The following is a 22,740-nucleotide window of genomic DNA, read 5'->3' as shown; positions in this document are numbered from 1 at the left end:
TGAGAAAGATATATAGAAAGATATATAGTAGGCTATATATATATATATATATATATATATATATATATATAACCCTAACCCTTTTATATTTATTTATTTTACATTTTGTTTTGTTATCATGTTTTTTTTGTTTTTTTTACAGTGTTTCAGTGGGTATTTTGCATTTTTTTTATTAAATGTGTTTAATTTTTGAGATTAAAGCTTTATATATATATATATGTAGAGAGAGAGAGAGAGAGAGAGAGAGAGAGAGAGAGAGAGAGAGAGAGAAAGCTTTAATATATATATATATATATACATATATACATAGTATTATATATCTAGATTTGCTTTTATTTTTATTTTTTTATTATTAGAGTGTTTTACAGTGGGTTTTTTTGCATTATACATTATATATATCTATATATATAGATATAGATTTTTTTTTTATTTATTTATTTTTTTCACATTAAAGGTTTCTATAAGGGATCTATGAGGAGAGCTGTTAACAGGATTTCCCTATCTGTAGGCTACTAAATGAATTTATTTTAATCAACTATATTTTTTGTGCACAATGCAAATGTTGAGACAAGTGCATGGGTGTAGATTTCAGGGGGGGCAGCAGGGGACAGATCCCCCTCAACATGTGCACTGATGCAGAAAAGGCACAAATTGGTGCATTAAAATGAACCAGAATGCAGGAAATCAAGTGTCTGATGCTGAGAATGTCCTTACAGAGAAACCCCAGGCCCTCTGTGTTATATGTGTCCGTCCCCTCTCAATGACAAAACACAACCCATGCCTTTGCATGGCCTAAATAAAAGATACCGAGATAAGAAGATCAACTTAACATCAGTGTAATATAAAATGATTCAATCGTGGGTTCATTAGACTAATAAAAAATAAAGCCTACATTTAGAAGCCAATGTCTTTTGATTTAAAAGCAAAGGACTGTTTTATTAGGTGACTGAAATAACGTTTGCTCCTGGGTGTTGATCAGTAAGCAATCATCAGACAGATGAGTCTTCCCTTCAATGATTTTTTGTACTGGAATAACTTCACAGCAGACGGAGCTGCAGACAGCACTGACGGCTGGAGATATGCTGCATGTAGGCCTAACTGTGTGTGAGCTGCTGAAACTGAGATATAAGAACAGAGGAAACTCAGTCACAGGCCTAATTAACTCACTGTGTTACAGCTCTGAATATAAACACAGACATTAAACCAAAGTGAGTAACTTACAGCAGCTGGTAACATTAACAGAGTAACATCAGTTACCTACCGCTCAGTACAAGTGTCACTGGTCTCATTCAGGTCTGAAACAACGCTGCCTGCATCACTGTGTGGTGTTTGCTGCCCTCTACTGGGCTCAGTGTGTGGCACAGGTACAATACAGACACCTGCCGTGGGACTGTCACAAACCATGTCTGCAAAGGCTTCTTCAGAAATGATAATAATGCACCTGAGTTTATATTCAGTGAATATAAGGAGATTTGTTTCTTGGCTAATCTGTGTTTCCATCACTCTGTGACATTAATGAGACATTGCTGAAAAGTCACTGGACTGTAATAATCAGTCATAGTGTTGTTATATTTTATATCCTTATAGAATATAACTAGCCTTGTTTGTTTTTTAACTGTGATTTATATCATGGAATCATAGGAAGGGTCATAAAAACGAATGATCTGAATAAATAAAAGAATAAAGACAAATAATAAGATATAGTGGAAAAAGTTTAACAGTTTTTATTTTCAAATTTATGTCTTTATATTTTTATTCATTTATATATTTATAAAGCAGCTACAGTCTGAGAAAAATGATTTATTGGGCCAACTATTGGCAACTTTAAGATGGAATGTTTACTTGTTATGTTGCTCAATGCATGAGGTGACAACATGAATCCATCAACACATCTTAAATTTCAATGTGACAACTCTAACCATTACTTTAGTTTTTATTGTCTAGTAACTGGAAATAATTTGCAAATGTTTCCCAAGAAATATGACTCCAATCTGCCACACGGTGGCGCTGTAATTAACACCCCAAAACGTGATTTTGGAAAGGCCACGCCCCTCACACTGTCAGTGTGCTCTACAAAATTTATTTTATTATTATTTAGTTTATTTGATAGAGATAATACACATTAACATAGTACCACTTCCACTCGTTACAAACAAGTTGACGTTGACTGATGTTCCGCATACAGATATTATAGCTATTGCTAGTTTCCAACTCCCTTCCCTAGTTCCTAAAAAAAGCCTCTTTGACCATAAAAGTCTGCCATTATGGATATTCTTACTAATGAACACTATAATGAATAGACCTTTTTAATTTGATTCAACACCAAATTTGGGACACTGCCTTGCGGGACTAACTTAGACACACATTTCTAGCCTACTATAAATGAGTAAGGCTGGTCAACAGCATGATGAAAAATGTTTGCTAAAAGGGCAGCTTTGCATTAAATTGGTCATAACTCATTAGCGATTTGTCGAATCATCATAAATCTCTGTAGATAGCTTCATTGCATGTTGGAGAGAAGGCCTATCAAATCATTTTGAGCCCAACCCAAAGGGGGCACCAAAAACACCACAAATGTGTTCCTCTAAACCCGTGGTACAGGATTTCACCAAGTTTAGAGCAAATGTTCTGGGGCCAACCAAGATGTGAAGTGTCATATTAACTGCTGCATGTTGTATTTGCATGAATTCCTTTTTATATTTGAAACTTGGCCTAGTAACTGGAAATGCAAATGTTACCCGAGAAATAGGACCCCAATCTGCCACATGGTGGCGCTGTAATTAACGCCCAAAAACGTGATTTTGGAAAGGCCACGCCCCTCACATTGTCAGCGCCATTGACTTGAAATGTGGCACACATATCCAGCTCAATGTGCTCTACAAAAAAAGCCTCTTGCAGGATGACAGTCCACCATGATGGATATTTTTACTTATTTGTATAATGTGAAAAACAATACAATGAATATACCGTTCTAGTTTGATTCAACATCAAATTTGGGACAATGCCTCGCGGGACTCACTTAGACACATATTTGTACTGTAAATGAGTAAGATTGGTCAAAAAACATGGCCACCATCATTAATAAGAAATGTTTGCAAAGGGCGTGGCTTCGCATCACATTGGCCTCATTTTGGTTTTGTTGAATCATCATAAATTTCTTAGATATCTTCATTACATGTTAGCCTCGCGTCACCAGGCTCTTCACGTACGGGGAAGAGCCTGGTTTCCATTCACTCTGAATTTTGTCTGGATTCTGGTTCCGGTCTAGAGAGCGGATCCGGAATTCACCAAATTCACCAAAGTAAAAGTGTTCACCAAAGTAAAACTTTAAATTCTGGCGCACCATCGATTTACAATAAAAGAAAAAGGTTAACTTAATGGCTTGGGGCTTTTCTTGTAAATTATATTCTTTAAATGAAAAAGTTTCACCACATTTTTATTAGCTTGGTGCTTTTATTTTGACTATTACATGTTGAGGAGTAGGCCTATCAAAGCATTTTGAGCCCAACCCAAAGGGGGCACCAAAGTGAAGTGTCATGTTAATTGCTGCATGTTGCTTTTGCTTTAATTCCTTTTTATATTTCCACATTTATTTTCTTATACTTTTACAGATTTGTCCTTTTTCATGGCGCTCCCATGATTCCATATCAAGCAGTGTTCAAGATGAGTGACAGAGAAAGGTTTGCAATATTATCTGTTATGTTGCATTTTGACTCAATAATCCTGCCTGACAAAGTATTTTCAGCTATTTTCAGGCACTATTGGAAATTTTGGACACAGCTTGCTGGTGTGTAGACATCTTATGGGGATATGTGGTCAATGTAGAGATGAGATGTGCACTGGCATGAACTGTGGAAAAGAATCTGAGTGTAGTCAGTGTGGGGGGAGTCACGAAGATGGAAGTCACGAGGAACAGGTCCAAGAAAATAATGGGCTATTATTATTATTTGATTATTCAGAAATATTTATATATTATTATTTATATATTTATTTGTGGATAGATTTCAGAGTTGGGTGTTAACCATTTTAACTCCAGTAGGGGCGGTAATGCGACACTTGTCTCGACCCGGAGACATCCGACGTGGAGGATCGTCACGTGACACTTCCAGCCGTTCACCGGACATGACCAAATCTAGGACAACTAGCTGAAGGTGTAGTCAGATCCGTGACAGCGAAGTGGAACAAAGCGATTTTTGACAGCTAAATAACACGAGATAATGTGTAGTTCGTGTAGAGAGCTTTCGTGAATTATATTTATCCTTCTTTCGTATATTTGTCTACACGGTATCACCCTTTGAATCGTACTAACGGCTGTGTTCCGCGTGACAGCCTTCGACGGCTGACGAACTTGTCCTTACCTTGCGTAATGTTTTGTTCCTTGATTCGACACCAGGAAGCGAGACCAACAGGCTAGCTGTTACTGTTACCGCGATGAAAGCACAAAAGAATCAGAAAACATAACATTAGTGGTTCGGATTTGACCATTAACGACCCAGTTAAGGAGCCGTTACACTGTGTTTAAGGATTAACATCGCTGTAATTCGCCTCATATACTGTTGGGACTGATAGCTAGCTTACTGTTTAGCCATCTGGCAAGATTGTCGCTTGCTAACGTTAGCAGCTGGTTACCGTTAGCAAGTTGACGATGGCTGTGGCGCATAGAGGTTGTGTTGTGGCTGGATATTTACTCGTACTGCTGCTGGCTGGGTGCAAAGCGAGGATACACAAGCTCACTTTAAAGGTAAGGTGCCTATCTCGCAAAATGGAGCCACGCTAGCTAGCTAGTAGCTACGCTAGTTGTTGTCCTCCCGACGGCGTTTTATTAGCTAGCTAGTACGCTTTAATTAGCCCTGACAGACGATGAGTCAAATGTGGTGTCGTGTTGTTGTGACAGTGTAATCACTTGGTAATTACGTAAAGTATTAAAAACGTGACTTATGACGATGATGACAGGCATATGAGCTCATCTCCCAGCAGTGGTGGAATGTGAAGTTAGTTCCGTTACATTTAACGTTACTCAAATACTGCTCTTAAGTACAACTTTAGGGTACTTGTACTTCACTCGAGTACTTCGTTTTTCTGCTACTTTATACTACAATGCCACTACATTTTGCAGGTAAATATTGTAGTTTTTACTTCATTACATTTATCTGACAAGTTAATTTACAGGCTTAGATTATTAATAGATAATAATCCCACATATACATAGCTATAATATATAATATAATGTAATAGGTTACAGGTTAAGCTACCAGCAGCATATAAAGTCATCAAATTTACCTTACCATTTATATCTTCTCTCTTAATTCTTTTATTGCAAATCTATCCTTTATCATGTTTTATATGTTATTGCTCTGTAAAGCACTTTGAATTGCTCTGGTGTACAAACTGTGCTATACAAATACAGCTGCCTTGCCTCGCCTTTCCCAAAATTATCCCCTCTACAACAGCTCATCTCTGACACTTTATTTGTTCTCCCTCCCAGAATGAAACTCGGTTTGCCGTCGACCTCAACAACTTTGGTTTCTATGCCAATGGGACTCTGGATGTCAACCTGCTTTCTCTGCGCCTCCCAGAGCAGCTGGTGAACTACAGCCTCTACCCTGTAAGAGCTGTTTGTTTTTTACGTGTGTGTGTGTGTGTGTGTTTGTTTTACGTGGCCTACTTGAACTTTTCAACAGGTGCAATCATTTTTTCATAACGTTTTTTACTGAATAAATGAAAAGAGGCTGGTGTTATTCTCTAATTATCTTATGATGAATCCTGTGCAAACACACAAACCAACGATGAACTGATCATATGCTGAGTGCCATAGAGCTCCCTTTTGTTCAAAAACACATCAAAAAGCCACACTGTCACTCAATGTGACATTTTTCTCTCTTCAGAATCAGAACCAGCTCTATTGGCCGAGTATGTGCACATGCAATAATTTGAATCAGTTTTTTTGTTGCTCTCGATGCACATACACAGAATAGACATACAGCTAAAAACACTGACAGCATAGCTGAACTAGGTAACATAACCACTTGACTACCATAAACACTGACTGCTACGCACATATATAAATATATAGAAGTGTATAGAATGATATATGTTACAGGTTGCGTTATATACATGAGCTAGGTGGATATGATAGTGTATACAGTGTGCTGGGATAATGTCTGACATATATCCAAATGTTTGCAGTTTGTATTTAAATTGTAATACATATTATATATTACCAAGACCATGCATGCTTTTGAGTCCATCCCACATTCATCATCCTGGTGCAGTAAATCCCGTTACTGTTTTACTGTCCACTGTCAAAGGTATATCATGCTCCAAATATTTACTCAGGGTTCAATGTGGATGTCTTTTCTTTTTTTCTTTTTTTTATGACTAGGCAGGAAAGTGGATCAGAAATCTGCTCACCCAATCAATTTGTACGTGCCGCCTGTACAAATTGTTTTATTTATTAACTGCCATGCAAGTGCGATGGTTCTTGTTGTGGCACTCTAATCACATTTTTTGGAACCCTTTTAAAAACAACCCTGTTTTATCCGCCTTGCTCTCAGTCTTGCTGAAACTGCACAATAAAAGTGAGATGAAGCGAGATGGCTTATTAATTAGCTATTTCCATCAGTAGCTCCAAATAAAATAATGTGTTTAATTCCGTTTTTTATCACTTGCCCGATCAGGCAAGTGTTTTGCTAGATTTACCAGCCTGACATGGCATGTTATTCACCCTGGGGCATTCGAGCAATCTTTATTGTTGAGTCTTGTTTCCTAAATACTTAATAGTTTGCGCTAACGGTTTGCAGAAGGATAAAGACAACTGCCCAATCAATTTAAAATGCTGCTAATGTTATCAGGCAATGTTACTAACTGTGTAAGGAAAATAAATCTCTTAACACGTTGTCACAAAGAAGTAATAAAACGTGACAGTAAAATAGTCTGCAGTTTGATATGCAGGGCATTTCTTGAGACTCATCAATGTTCAGACTCATCTTCACATCAAAATTATGGATTGTATCTCCCAACATGGGGGAGTGAGGTGTGAATGGAGGGAACTGAATGGTTGACAAAGTCGTAGAACACTGTCATGTAGCAACATTGCTTTTTTAATGGAGTGAAGAGTATTAATAAGTATTTTATAAGAATAATTTGGGCAATTTTCAGCAGTTCAGTTAATTTAAAAATGAATATTTCAGACAAATCTTTTTTTTTAGGACAGTGATAATAGGTTGTATAGTTAAGATAAAGAGCTCCTTGGATTGACATCATTGTTTGTTATACTTTATACCCTTTATTAGGGCAGACTGGTATGGAGAAAATCAAATATTGGGATATTTTTATCACTATCAATATTACAACAATATTGTAGGGCTGATTATTGGTGCTTTCACAAAATATTTAGACAATGAAATTTTTGATAAACGGTCATCAATAATGTGAATATAATGCCCAAGACAAATAATAGATCAGATGAAAACATAGTGTGTATATATGTATTATATATGTATCGCCCAGCCCTTCCCTTTATGAACATTGCTGTTATTCATAAAGTTAACGTCAAAAGGCACATATCAATTATCACTTAGCTGTGCTGTTTATCAGTTGAAAAAGTGATATAACCTCCATTTTAGATTAAGGCAGTTTCTGCCTTGAGTATTCAAAGTGCACTGTTTAGTAGAGTGATTGTTTTCAGCAGCAGTGAAATGTCAGGCCAACTCGACACAAGAATCACAGAGCAGTGAACTAATTTGCATTCTTGCTTATGGGCTGACTGCTTTCACCCGTAGTGTTTTGACTGCTTATTTTACTTTGGCCATTGGAGGTTGCCGGAAAACATTGGGAGCTCTTAAAGGCATATTTCAGATCTTTTGGAGTGGATTTGTATGGGGTACTTAAGCCTGATTTATGGTCCTGCGTTAAATCAACGACGTCGCTACGTCGTAGGGTACGTGGCTACGCAGAAGGCTCGCCGTAGCCCCCCGCGTAGCCTGATGTGCACCTCCCCAAAAAAGTAACTACACGTCGAGGCGACGCAGACCGAGAGGGCTGTGATTGGTTTGCTTGGTAGCAACGTATTTCCGGTTCTGTATTTCCAGATTGCGCCATCCCCGCCATCTTTAAACATCTCCTGTTGCGATGTAGATGTTGCAGTATTAAGGCCCATTTATGCTCAATGTTCAATACGGATACAGATACGGACGGAGCCGTCTGTCCGTGCTCCGCGTTCATTTCTCTGTGACCGGAAAAGCCGGAAGCTAAACAAAGAATCAACTAGAGACGACGATAACCATTCAGGAAAGGAACGCAGCCTCCTACCGCTCTGGCGGTGAATTGCACCGCGACGAAATGGAGTGACGGAGAAGTTCGAAGGGTTCGCAACGACGTAGGTACGTCGTAGGTACGCCGCAGGACCATAAATCAGGCTTTATCCATAGATAGTATATTACATAGTAGATGTCAGCTGGCACTCCCCTAGTTTGGGGAAGCAGGCAAGAGTCTGACATGAAAGCTAAGCTATGTCCTGCTGTGGACGGGGGTCAGCTACAAGACATATTTTAGCCACCAAAAATAAATTCCCACCCTAAAAAGTCAGTATCAGTTTAAGTGTATGCTATATTGAGAGTATTGTCACTGCTTTACCTCACCATCAGACAGTGATATCTGATCCAAAATTGAAGCTGGTATATTACTCTCAAAGCCAGACTCCATTCAGAAAAATTGTGATTTAACATTGCTGAGCACAGGAGCTGCTGGTCTACTGCTGCCCCAAACAGTTGTTTTGTTTGTGTTATTGTGTGACTTTGGTTAAATGGTTAGTTTGGATTCACCAAAGTCACACAATAACACCAACAGACTAAATGATCAAGGCAGGGGTAGACCAGCAGCTCTAATGTTCAGTGAGCTAAAATTACTGGTTTTCTCCATGGAGTCTGGTTGGGCATAGATGGAGAACTAAAGATGTTGACATCGTCCCCGTCGAAAGTGGCAGTGAAAATCCTCTCAGTATAGCAAAAACCTAAACTGTTGATGATATAATTTTTTTTAAGGTGGCTGAAACATGTTTTGTTGCAGGCCCCTAATCCAAAGCACTACGTGACTTTGCTTCTGTGTCAGACTCCAGTCTGTTTCTCCAAACTGGAGGCATGCCGGCTGACATCAACTTAATGTAATACACTAACTATGGATAAGTATTGCATAAAACCCCACTTCAGAAAATCCAAACTGTTCCTTTAAATGGCGCCAGAGTTATAAGATATGAAGTGCTGAATGATGACACGGTGAAATACTGTATACTGGACATCATGTGCTTTTGACCCACTGAATGACCACATTTATAACACTCTCTTTAGGTTGGTTTCAGCCTCTCAAGGTCACGTGTGAATGGAGTCTTGTCCTACACTGTGAGTACATCCAGTCATAAACATTTCTGTAGAATATTGCACATGGTTTTTCCAGACTTGCTGTAAGTAGTCATGCTATAGTGCTGTCCTATGTTATGAATTCAACTGATGTAAGATACTGATGCTTAAAATTATTGGTATTTCAGGGCAGGTTTAGTGGTGAAATGTGCAGTTGGTGGTTCAGATTTGATTATTTGACTTTTCTTTTTGTTCCTGGAGGCGGAAGAGACCGAGACATGCCCACTGACTCTCACAAAGCTGACCAACAACGAGCCTCTCGTCCTTTTTCTCATTGATATCAGCACCCTCAGGTATGTCTCAGCACCAGTGTTCACAAAGTCTGTATTACTGTGTCCTGACAGCCTAACGTGAAGGGTGACTATGTAATGTGTGTTTGTGTAGTGTCAATGTGAGAGCTATGGGTGATCAAGACAACATCTTGCGAGCAAAGCCAAAGGGTGAATCGCCTAAAGGTCAGTGCCGCTCACACTTTACATCTCTCACAAAATCATTCAGCGTTTTGCTTCTCTTTCATATTTAAGCACCAGAATGAATCATTTTAAACTGACTTAACTTTGAAATATCCTGTGAGAATTTGAAAATAGCTCAATTGTACCACCAAAGAATGTGACAGGTAGCATTGTGTGTGTTGTACCTCTATGTCTTTCCTATAGGCCAGAGGAAAGCCAGACAAGCTCCTGCTATTGCTGCTGTTAAACCTGGGGATAAACAGACAACAAATGGAGAGAACAATGCAGGTCAGACAGACAAGAAGGCTGACAAGAAGGCTGTTGAAATGGAAAATAAATCTGCGGTTCCGAAGGAAGAAGTTGAGACAGAAGCAAAGCCTTCAGTAGAAGCTACTGAAAAGGATGAAAAGGAATTCCAGGTAAAAGGTGTTTGTGTGCCTTTTTCTGTTTCTGTGATATATTCTTAAACATCAGTTTCTAATCTGTGTTTGCTTCTAGCTGGGGAAGAACACCCAGTTTACTCTAGCTCTGGACAAAGATAAGGACACAGGTTCATACAAATTCAAAGTAAGCACATCTTTCTTTACTATTATTCGTGATGTGAATAGTGTTTGATGTTGTTTACTGTCGTGTGACATTTTTTCCGTCCCCCTTCCACAGTTCCACATGGTGGTGGGGATGCTGGCGGAGGGTCTGTACAGCCTCAAGTTCCACTACTGTCAGAACAGGGTGCATGGAATCAAGCTACCCTACTCATTTGCCGTAAGTCAAGTGTGTTTGTGTTCATACGTGCATGCTCAGGTGTGTACATGTGTTTGACCTGAATGTATCCCCTGCAGGTGGAAGTGATAGAGGAGAATCCAGGTGGCTACCTGTCTGCAGCAGAAATTCCTTTGTCTCGCCTTTACATCGGTATGGCCGGAGTCTTCTTCACCGCTGCCATGATCTGGGTGTACACACTCATGAAGCACAGGTACACATGCATGCAGGCACACTGACATGAAAGCTTACAGTATTGTGTAACAGAATCTTGCAGTTTACGTTATTTAAAGATGCCACATCACTTTGCAGAGTCTTGAGGGCTGTTTGCTGAGTAATGTTAATATCCTGTTAAGCTGTTACAACACCAGCATTGTAACTACACTAAGAGTCTGCAGCCACAGTGGCTCAGTGAAGCTGTGCTGAGGCTCAGTGTTGCTTTGAGCTGAATGCTAACAGCAGTATACTAACATGCTCACAATGACGACACGAACTCCCAGATATAGTGGGTATACTGATTATCATTTTACTATCTTGTTAACATGCCAGTATTTGCTTATTGGCACCGAACGTGATGAGAATGTCATTAGTTTTATAGGTTTTTGATCATAAACCAAAGTATCAGACAAATAAAAAAAATTGACCTGATAAAGACGCTAGATGGACATTTAAAGTAATACTTCACCCCCAAATCACCACTTGTGTATCAATTACTTATTAATTACTTACCCCATGATACATTAAATTCTGTAAGAATGTTTTTCTCACATGCCTCTGGTTAACAAAGAATCCAGAAATTGAAAAAAACTACTGATGAATTAAAGTAACGGGAACATTTAACAACAGCAAAACTATATCAAAACATCCATTTACAAATTCTCACATAATTCTTGCAGTATAATCTCATTCTCATAATAATTATACCAAATAATTCTAAAATACAGAGGACCATCTCTTTGGAACAACCTGCTTCCATCTCTACAATCATCATGTACATTATCATTATTGAAAAAACATCTTAACACTTCATTGGTTAATGTAATTTGTTCGTGTTTTTTGTTTTTGTAAATTGTACATCTTTAACAATTTTGTAATACTTCTTAGTAGGGGTGGGTGATATGGCCCTAAAATAACATCACAATATTTCAGGGTATTTTTGTGATAATGATATTCTTGATGATTTGACAAATTAGAAAAAAACATATAAATCTCATTATTTTATTATTCATTTAAGAAAATAGAATTGCAACAAAATAAGTTATCTAGTTTTACACTTTGCTTCAAATATTCAGTAAAAACTAAACAAAAATAATCTCCCATTTCCTTAGTTTGGGAACAACAACAGTAACTCGGAGTAGGCTTGTGCCGGTTTGAAAATTTTCCAACCGGTTTGATTGAAAGCCAAATATCTAACCGAACCGATATATCGAATTATATACCTAATTTTACCACTGGGGGTCGCATTTGAGCTATTTTTCCCAATAAAAGCCCATTATAGGTGTAATGCGCTTCCAATCCACTAGGTGGCGATAATGCTGTGTTAACCGCCAATACACACAAGGTTACACAAGAAGAAGAAGAAGCAGAATGACACTTCTCTCGCAGCAGCAGCAGACATCGGAGCTGAGCTGCGGAGTCCGCAGTCCGCGGAGCCTCTTGAGACAAACTAAACAAAACACTTGTAGGCTCCTCCACTTAATTTATAAACAAACGTAAACCTTATTAAGTTGTCATAATGCATGTTACAATGCAAGATAAGTTGAATATAGTCCCTTATGAATGAAGGAATGATGACGAAGCTCTGGCTGGGGTGCGAGTTTGACTGACAAGCTGCCTGTCCAATCCTAGCGCTTGAGGGCGGGACTTTTGCGAATTTTCCCAGATTCCGCCGACGAAAAGCATATTCGCATCCGGTTGACGTGAATTAAACTGGGTGGAGGTCTTAAACCGGACCGAACTGGTTAAACCGGAAATCGGCACAAGCCTAACTCAGAGTGAGATTCAGATTCTGTAACAATATTAATAGTTCAACAAAATAAAATCTACCACAAATTACACATTTAAACAGCTCCCAAATACAAAAAACAATCAACAGGTGACTTCCTTCTTTTAGCAAAATCCTAAATGACTGAGATGTTTTTTTCCCACCTGGACTTTTTATGCTCTGCCATTTCTCCCCTAATCATCACACTGTAACCTGTGACAGGCTGTTATGATAACACAACTATTTCACATTCACATGTATGTAGTTCTTTGTCGAGCCACGAGTGTCATGTAGGTTTACATTACCAAAGGTTTATGACAAATGACTTGATGACACCGAAAAATTATGGGGAGGCACTAAAGCAACCTGCTGAGTACTGCCATTAGCATCAAGCTAGCAAAGAATGTTATTTCTTTATAATGGAGACGGACATAAAGTAAGAATATTAAAAAAATAGCGGCGGGGCTTTTACTCACCACAACTGCAGAGGGTACCAGCTTCATTTGAAACAGACTACATACTGAATAGGCTCTGTATTTATATATTTTTACTTTTAATCCGCTCCTGTTTGCCTTGATAAAGTTAATGCATCGCGCCGTCCCTTTATCTTTTTCAAATCAAAAGCCCCTTATAACTTCGGCTGAGAGAATCCCTCCATTTTATAAACAGGCTTTTATTGTGAAACATTTACAGGAACTTCTTGTGGAGGATTCAGTGACATACATGTTTGCGTACGGTACTTCAAATGTAGCTCCTGACATCTGGAGGCGGTTTCTACGTTACTACAACAACATTTCAGGCTGGCACATGAACAGACACAGTGACTGAAATAATAGTAATAATAATAAAAAATAGGACAAGAATAACCCAATGACATCACACACGTCGTGAAAGACGACCAGGGATAATGGGTGTGGACCCTTGTGTTGTGTGTCATGTCTGTCGGCCAAGTCACGGCACGATTTTATGACTCCACAATCGTGTAATGTGACATATAGCGACTGTTGGAACAGACAGAAATGTCGTGTAGTGTGACAGGCATAAACTAAATTAAAGTACTTGAGAAACTTGAGCTGTGTGAATGATCACATCAATCAGTGTAATGGTATCGATGTACTGCTATATAAAATATTTTAACCTCTGCCCCTATGTGCTTTTTTACAGGTACAGCGTGTTTAAGATCCACTGGCTGATGGCGGCACTGGCCTTCACCAAGTCCACATCATTGGTTTTCCATAGTGTAAGTACGCCATCATCACAGAGCAGACTGCTCTCACCACTGTAGTATCTCATGTTTGTGTTTGGCTTTTATTGCTATGTCTGTCTGTTCTGCCTGCACTGCTCACTGTGCTCACAACACACCTGGATTCTTTGTCTCTCTCTCTCAGATCAATTACCACTTCATCAACACTGAGGGGCATCCCATTGAAGGCTGGGCTGTCATGTATTACATCACACACCTGTAAGTACCATTTCTCCAGATTATTAAAGTTATTCAAGATTCTATTTTGTGTTTAATTCTTACAGTTTATATTGATGTACATTCCAGGCTCAAGGGGGCGCTGCTGTTCATCACACTGGCACTGATTGGCACCGGCTGGGCTTTTGTGAAATACATCCTGTCTGACAAGGAAAAGAAGATCTTCATGATTGTCATCCCTCTGCAGGTGTGTGTGTGCACGAGAAACAGTGTGTGATTGTCAACATTCTGTGAATATGTTTTGGTGACCCACTCCCTCGTCATTCTTCAGGTCCTGGCTAATGTCGCCTACATCATCATCGAGTCTACGGAGGAAGGCTCCAGTGAATATTATCTGTGGAAGGAGATTCTCTTCCTGGTCGACCTCATCTGCTGCGGAGCCATCCTTTTCCCTGTTGTCTGGTAAGTGTGTGTGCGGTCTGACTAATTTGTATCAGTTACATTTTCCATTTTAAAAAATCCATTGAGAAATCGAATTAAGACTAGTTTTGGGAATGATGCATACGCAGTTGGCTGTTTCCACAGAAGCTAGTTATGATAAGAGGATCTAGTGGTTAAACTGGGCCCTGCATGTTGTAGAAATATGAGTCAATTTAAGTAACTGACAGCAGCAGGAAAGAGGCAAGGTTACCAGGAGATAATGTTCAAAAGCAGGCGTGATGGTGGTGGGCTGGGTGAGCGGCCCCCACCAGCCAATCAGAGCTAAGTCAAGCCATGATGTAAGTTCCTTTCTTCTCAGCCGACCTACATCATGAATAGCAATTAAAACAACGTACATTTTCAGTTTGTAGTTCAGAATCTCAAGTTTACAATTACAGAAACACTGATTGATTTTTTTATCATGAAAAATTCATCTAATTAGTGTTACATGAGCTGTGCATGTGAGTTAACCCATAATGTTAAATAACATGTTCAGGCTGTGTGCAGATGTATTTGTAGTTTTCAAACATACCTGTCTTTGTAGGTCCATCCGTCACCTACAGGAGGCTTCTAGCACCGACGGCAAAGGTGAGAATTCTGATCAGTTACAGCCCAAACGTGTTGGGCTGTATTACTCATTACTCGTAAACCTTTAAAAAATAATATTATTACTTTTTCTTACTACACCCCGACAACAGTAGTTTGTTACAGTGTATGTTATATTACTTTTCCATTATCTTTTCTACTCAAAATTCAGACATTGCATGTGCACCTTTGTGTGAATGTGAAGGCAGTCTCCTCGAAGTGCAGCTAAGGCTAGATAGCTTGCAAATAATTTCTTACCTGGAAGTCTTTGTTTGCCTGTGACTGGTATTTTCCAGGGGTGTGATGGTTCACAAAATTCTTTTTGGGAGTCTTTTGGGAGTCTTGTTTTTTTTCCCAACACAGCCGGAATTAGGGTCTGACTGAAATGGGCTCGTGCAAGTCTGGTAAAGCATAATCAATGATTTCTCTCTGAACACATTACACTTGAGAATTGTGTCGTACTGAATGGTGGAGTTTGACTAGTAAACTTTTTCTCACCATTTCTGTGTCCATTTCTGTGTTTTTTGGGCAAGCTTAAAAGCATGTTCGTTTACGCAGTAGAGCCATCCTGAACATAACCCCCTGCAAGGTTGTTGCATCCAACAGTTACATCCGCCAGCAGTTACTGCTCAATTCTGAAGGTGTGTGCGTTGTGATAGTGTTAGCCTGCTAAACGAGAGGCAATAGCCACACAGCGGCTCTGGAGCAGAATGTTTTGGTTTGGAGGTGAGAGGGGCAGACAGCATGTCGCCTGCTCCGTGTGGGCTGCCTTGTTGAGCGTAGTGGCAATGAGAACGTTTTGTTAAACATAGTTTAAGCTGTATATTTCCAAATGTAGTAGAATAGTTCAGCTTATTGTTCGGTTTGAAATGCGTTCCGAACCAAACGCCCAGTATGGAAGGGTTCAGTATGCATACGTGTTACACCCCTTGTGTTTTCTCAAGGAACTGTCTGAGAGACAGTCAGTCAGTCGTGGAGAGAGGAAACATTTAATCCACCACATATCCAGCCACAAGCTCCATTAGTTCTTTGTTGCTAGTAGCCTTGTTTTCATGATTAAAATCCAGGTTTGTTTTTTTAGTTAGCGTAAGACTACAGCCATCTTCCTTGGCTGCAGAGGGCTCACCTTTGGTGGGTGTATTTCCATGAGCTTCACGTTGTTTTGCTGCCAGTTACAGTCGGTGTTTCAGGAGGTTTAAGGTTGTGTTTTTCACAGTGGAAAGAGTCTTAGTACCGCTACCTGGAACAACAATGTTCTTCATCTTTCCTCCAGAAAATGTCAAAGTCATGGGAGTATTACCAGCTGCTGAATGTAAGAGTTTCCGTCTTCCAAGCTAGCTTGCTGCTTTGTGACTTGCATATGCGACGATTACGAAAATGAACCCAGGGATGTGCTCAATTGTTATTATCTCAAATCAGTAGGGCAACAAGAGTAAAGGTTTTGAGTAAGTGTAATATTATAGAGAAAAAGTTGAGTCCGCACACTAGATACAGCTCCAAAGATTTAATGTGAATATCACCACATGTGACGTTTCGGGCACAGGCCCTTCATCAGATATGAAACTGGTAAATAGACACCTGCTTAAATCAGTGTCAGGGATCACCTGATCTGTACCAGTTTCATGTCTGATGAAGGGCCTGTGCCCGAAACGTTACATGTGGTGATATTCACATTAAATCTTTGGAGCTGTATCTAGTGTGCGGACTCAACTTTTTCTACATTGATGCCTCTTTGTGGTCCAGCACCTAGGTTAAGTCTTTTCTAGGATGTGCGTGTCCTTTTGTTCTCTTTAAGTGTGATATTATAACTGAAATTCTACTAGTAATTTGTTACCCTAATAATTACAGGCAAAAGTAATATAACTAACGCATTCCTGCCCAACACTGAGACTTTTGTGTTTTTGTTCTGTTTTTAATTCAATTGTGTCCTTGTCTGTTTCAGCTGCAATGAATTTGGAGAAGCTCAAGCTCTTCCGGCATTATTACGTTATGGTAAGAAGGCATTCAGCTCAGCAGTATTTCTCCTCTTTCATCCTCATCCATCCATCTTTCCATCCGTCCACAAGAGCTGACCGTTATTAGATTGTCAGTGAAATTGAAATTTCCAAGCACAGTACTGATAGCTTGATAAGCTTGCAAGTTGTCGATGTTGCTGATGATGTTTGAACATTTCTTAATCAGACATGTTTATTATCTGATGTTTAGCATCATCCTTCAGCTCTACAATGAATTATACTGAGTCACAGTGTTTGGCAGGGCCGCACCAGGATTCTCATTCAGCAGAGTCACTGCTGCAGAGCCACAACTGCTTTACAAACAACCCCACGTACTGTTTGACCATTTAGACAATGTGCACCATTGTTCTTTGTCACAAGACAAGTTTTACTAACCTTGAGTAAAAGATTCAGTTTAGATAAAAACTGCGTTAGTTTAACCACCCAGCTGTCATCTTAATGTCATTTTTTGTAATTCTGTGTTCATCTTTTTAGATTGTGTGTTATATCTACTTCACAAGGATCATAGCCATCCTGCTCAAGGTCACTATGCCTTTCCAGTGGCAGTGGTGCTACGAGGTAAGACGACAACGATGTTGTTGAATAGCAATTTGACTTTATTACTTTAATGAGCACTTGTTTGTAAAAGGTCAGAGGAATCTTTTATCTTACACTGACTCAGCGATGACTAGGCATAATTGGCTGGAGGTTTTACTTGGATGTATGCCAGTAGGATGTTTGCAAACACATACTCAGTGCCATTTATTATTCAGCAAATAGACAAGAACACCAGAGGGAGGGTATTAGCTTTACTGGAAGGAGAGAATGTTGTATTGATTGAATCATTCAACCTTTTGTACATTGACTTTAAGAATGAATAACAGCACATAGACTTAGATATTGTTGTTTGGCTGGTCCGATGCCAGTAATATGAAGCTTGTTTGCATGGTTGGGAAGAAATGTGTTTCTCTTGACAGAGCTAGAGGCTGTTAGCTAGAAGCAACTGTTGAGCTGCAGGTCAACTTTGAGCACACACTCTCATGTTTCTTCAGTTTCTGGTGGAGGTGTCTACTCTGATCTTCTTCGTGTTGACGGGCTACAAGTTCAGACCAGCATCCAACAACCCCTACCTCCAGCTTCCCCAGGACGAGGAGGATGTAGAGGCGGATGAAGTGTAAGCAAACACCCTACACTGATTTTGCTCAGTATTTTCTCACTTTATTAGCAGGCTCATGGCACTACATGTCTTACACATTGTCAGTATAGGCTGTGTCATGATTAGGGATGTCACAAGAACAAATACTTAGGTACCAAGGTGATGGCAAAAGTTTGAGAACTGGACCATACTGATTTTTCTCTAGTAGCATAGGCACTGTAGGTACTGGGTCCTGACCACTGACAATGCAGAAGCATTCCTAAAAAAAATCAGGCAAAGAATTCAAACATAACAGCGAGAAACTGAATTTGGGATTTAATATTCCAGTCTGTCAAAGAAGTTGGTGCATTCAAAAGCGCAACTATAGACTAAAAGAAGATGGTGATGACGCTTTAGTTACCACCAGCTTTTTGAAGGCGCTAATAAATTCACCATAGCTGCATGTGACTGCTTGTGCTGATCTTTGTGTTTCGAACCGTTTTTGCAATGAAGCTCATTTGAGTAGAGGTGCATTTTCACCCCGTAAAGGTGCTTTGAGAATGACTTTGTGTACCGAGTTAGCGGCCACTAAAGCCACGCAGCCCTTCTTTGAATTCGCCCATGAGAATAAAGCCGGCTTTTTTAGTTTACATCAATCAGGAACAAAGTTTGATGAAAGTTAAAAGGCTCTCTAACTGAAGTGCTGTTGCTCCTCTGTGTTTCTCTCTGTTTGCAGTGTGACTGAGTCAGGTGCACTGGAGGGAATTTCCAAAGTCAAGAAGACGTGTAACGGACGCGAGCGCCAGAAAGAGTCCACCTTGTGAGCAGGAAGCTGCATCTTTGGGGGTCGGAGGATCCACTAAACTTCCCCATGCCAGCCGGTACAAAGGGGTGCACACGGACCAAGGCTCCCCACCCCCAGTGACAGCTTTCCTTTCGAGACTCGTAGAGTGGTTGCAGTGGTCATGTCCACTGTCTGGCTATGCAAAAAAAAAAATTAAAGACTAACTTTGTTGGACGCTCTCCAATTCCTCGGAACACTCCACCCAGAAACTCTGAAGGGTTTCAGATGGAGACGAGTTTTTGCCACATGGATGATGGGTGGAGACACGGAAAGGAGCTCTGATGTTCTTTAGTTTTCACTTCTCTCTCTCTCTCTCTCTCTCTCTCTCTCTCTCTCTCTCTCTCTCTCTCTCTCTCTCTCTTTGTCTGTCTGTCTGTCTCTCTCTCTCTCTCTCTCTCTCTCCAAAGATAATTATCATTTTAGAGAAAGACTTGCTTTTGAGTGCATTTATATTGGCTATTTAATACGGTACTTCTGCGAGCCTCTTAGTTGTACCTTTTTGTGGGTGATGTGAGTACACGTATGTGTGAATGTGAGACAACACAAGATTTGGACACAACCGTTTTCTTCCCTTTGGAGACAGTGGCCCATGCTCAGGTAAAAAGGCTAATCAGTATATATTTAAAATTTAGGCAACAATCTGAACACGTTATTTCTTATTCCCACGATTCAGGGGTCAGTAATGTTCCCATCGCTCCTTATACAACTTCATCACCATGCAGTACAAGTTATGTTACTTTTTCCCATAGGATTGATTTATATATTGAAATATATGGAAGAGGTTGTATATTTCAATATATTTACTTATTGCATATTGAAATGTTATATTTCAGTATTATTGTTTATGTTGGAGAGGTAAGAGTTCCTCCCAGTCCGTCACATGGACTGCTGCTGTAATTTAGTGCTTTAGTGGTTGAGGTCAACTCACATCTCTGTGAAATCAGCACTAGATAGTGACACGTGAAGCTCTTAATGAATAAAGAGGTTGATGAATCAGTCTCTCAGATAACCAGAGCAGTGGCCCTGATTACGTTCAACGACGGCCTTGGGTTTTGTTTTTTTTGTTTTTCCCTCATTTGGCCACACTGTGCCAATCTAGGCAGAGAGGTGACCTAACGGATCATATTTGAATTTGTCTGCTTTTGGTTTTACCTTCTTGCTCTTGATGTGAAGCTTATTTTATTAATTATTGATGACTTATTGGTGAAAGATGAGAAAAACGTGTGCAGCCGGGCAGGTTAGATGGCCATTTGTAAATAATTTACAGAGACTGTTGATATAAAAGGAGACACATAACACGTCGTAAGAACTGCATAGAGGCTTTATAGACAGTGATTCAGATGGTTCAGTTTAAATTGGATGGGTTGATTCCTGTAATAGAAGGAGGGGAGGAGTACATGTGAGGAATTAAGGACAGACTACTGAGATTTAACCACAGACATTCCTGTACAGGTATGAAGGAGCTACACTGTGTTTACAGACTGTTAATTTGTCTCCTGGTACGAGCACAGGAGGTAACAGTCAGTACACGAGTTGAGCAGAGACAGTTTTGTGCTTGTTACAGAGGACAGTTTGATGTCTGTGTGAATTTTCACAATAAAGCTTGTGTTCTGGAAAGGTCTCAAATGAAGCTGTTATGTCTATGTTTTGAAGCACTTTTTTAAAGTTGTCATTAACGAATTAATAATCCATTTCTATAAAGACGGGGCATGTATAAAAGAAGGGCAGTCAAAAGCCCCGTTTCCACCAAATGCTGTCAGTATGGTACCTTTGGAACCAACAGTAACCCTTCAGACATGGTACCTAGACCCTAGAGTTTCCACCACAAACAGTACTCTTAAATGTGGGCGTGGTTGTAGTCACTCGCTGCTCCATCCAGCACAAACAGAACAGGCTGCAGTGAGTCTCTCTCTATGGGATATTTAAAAATGGCGAGTTTGTGCATTTAGTCCTTCTCAGGCAAGCACAGCTGTCCGGAGCCCACAGGAACAATGCTCCGCAATGCTTTTTTTCCTCAAAGTGAGGATTAGAAGCCTCAACTAGAAGTAAAAACTAAAAGACACTTTGTGGTGTCTAGCGGTGAGTACTGCAGATTGCAACCAGCTGAAACTTCTCCCAGTGAGAATTCCTTAAGTGTTAATTGTTCAGGAGGTTTTTATCAGGAGCTGGATCATCCTCAGATGTCTATTCCTTTCCAACACAAACCGATTTAAACCAGTTAAACCACTGAATAGAGCAGTTTCATGTTACAAGTAAGTGTCGCCTGTGCTTTGGCACATCGTAGATTGGCTAGCGCAACACCTGCCAATGTGTGCTCACCTTTTTTCTCTTACAAAATATGACCTTGAAGTTCAGGTGGTTTTTACTGAGAGCCTAATAATCCACAGAGGTCTAAAACACTGAATGAAGCAGTTTCGTGTTAAAAAGAAAATCAGTGTTTATCCAGTGATCTTGTCGTGGACTGGCTGCTAACTACAGTGGCTGACAAATACACAAAAATACAAATGGCTCGATGTAGAACCAGTGTTTTGTTTGTCTATTCTAGGCTACTGTAGAAACACAGTGGTGCAACATGGTGATGTCTGCACACAAGGACCCGCCCCTACTTATAAACAGCTCATTCTAAGATATCAAAAACACAGTGATTCATATTTTCAGGAGATTACACAGAAAACATGCTTATTATATTCCATGTATGCCAATATATCTCCTGAATCCTACACACTGGACCTTTTATGTAGAATAAACTAAACACAGTGGTATGGTCCTTTAAAGTCTGCTTTTTTGGCACAGCATGCACCTCCCATAATAACTCATCATGCAGCTGATTCTTGTTATATTGTCTTAACTATGCAAACATACTGCAGACCATAAACAGCCCACACCAGAGCAGTTTAAATGTGGAACCTCTCATGGTTAAACACTGAAGGATTAATGATGGCGGATTCTCTTCATCTCACACTGCTGCAGCGCTGGAGGTGAACTCTCGGTTATAACAGGCACATATGGCAAGCCGTTTTAACATTTAATCGCTAGACTGGATATTCATTACTGATATCTGCAACATAATTTTGCCTAGTCAAAACTCTAATTACAGATATCTGTAATTCAGTTTTGACTAGTAAGATTCAAACTATTTTTGCCATTCATGTGTATGGGGTTTGTCATTATAGATATCTCCAATGTAGTTGCGGATATCTGCAATTGTTATTGCGGATATCTGCAACTGAATTGTGGATATCTGTAATTCCAGTTTGAGATATCTACAATTTAATTTTGACTAGTCATAATTCAAGTTCAAGATATCTATCATCAACTGAAGATATCTAGGCCTACATGGTCCTTTCTAGATATCTTGAATTGAGTTTCAGATAGTCAGAATGACGTTGTAGATATCTTGAATTCGAATTATGACTAGTCAAAATGACGTTGTAGATATCTACAACGTCATTTTCACTACTCAAAATGACGTTGTAGATATCTACAACTGAATTATAGATAGTCATAATGTAATTGTAGATATCTATAATGACAAACCCCATACACATGAATGGCAAAAATAGTTTGAATCTTACTAGTCAAAACTGAATTACAGATATCTGTAACTGTAGTTTTGACTAGTCAGAATGACGTCATAGATATCTGTAGGCCCTAACTAGTTTTGACTAGTCAGA

At 39.6% G+C, this 22,740-nt stretch overlaps 1 protein-coding gene across 2 annotated transcripts; it reads left to right on the top strand.

The window, feature by feature from the left end:
• The first annotated feature begins 4,137 nt into the window (after positions 1-4,137).
• On the top strand, positions 4,138-20,692 carry LOC126390226 (protein GPR108-like). 2 transcript variants are annotated; one of them, XM_050044445.1, is made up of 19 exons: positions 4,138-4,741; positions 5,486-5,605; positions 9,345-9,395; positions 9,615-9,706; positions 9,798-9,868; positions 10,070-10,284; positions 10,364-10,432; positions 10,526-10,627; positions 10,705-10,838; positions 13,773-13,848; positions 13,997-14,070; positions 14,158-14,275; positions 14,360-14,490; positions 15,053-15,096; positions 16,367-16,405; positions 17,036-17,085; positions 17,583-17,666; positions 18,140-18,261; positions 18,959-20,692. In XM_050044445.1, the coding sequence occupies exons 1-19, from the start codon at positions 4,646-4,648 to the stop codon at positions 19,044-19,046; spliced, it is 1,776 nt and encodes a 591-aa protein (XP_049900402.1). In that variant the 5' UTR covers positions 4,138-4,645; the 3' UTR covers positions 19,047-20,692. The 2 variants fall into 2 exon arrangements, with proteins under 2 accessions (XP_049900402.1, XP_049900404.1); XM_050044447.1 differs by lacking the exon at positions 16,367-16,405 and having other exon boundaries at positions 4,139-4,741.
• Positions 20,693-22,740: the final 2,048 nt, after the last annotated feature.

This window comes from Epinephelus moara, chromosome 5 (genome assembly GCF_006386435.1).
Source record: "Epinephelus moara isolate mb chromosome 5, YSFRI_EMoa_1.0, whole genome shotgun sequence".
Classification (NCBI taxonomy): Eukaryota; Metazoa; Chordata; class Actinopteri; order Perciformes; family Serranidae; genus Epinephelus; species Epinephelus moara.
The sequence above is the reverse complement of the archived record's forward strand: the minus strand, read 5'-3'. Positions and strand labels throughout refer to the sequence as shown.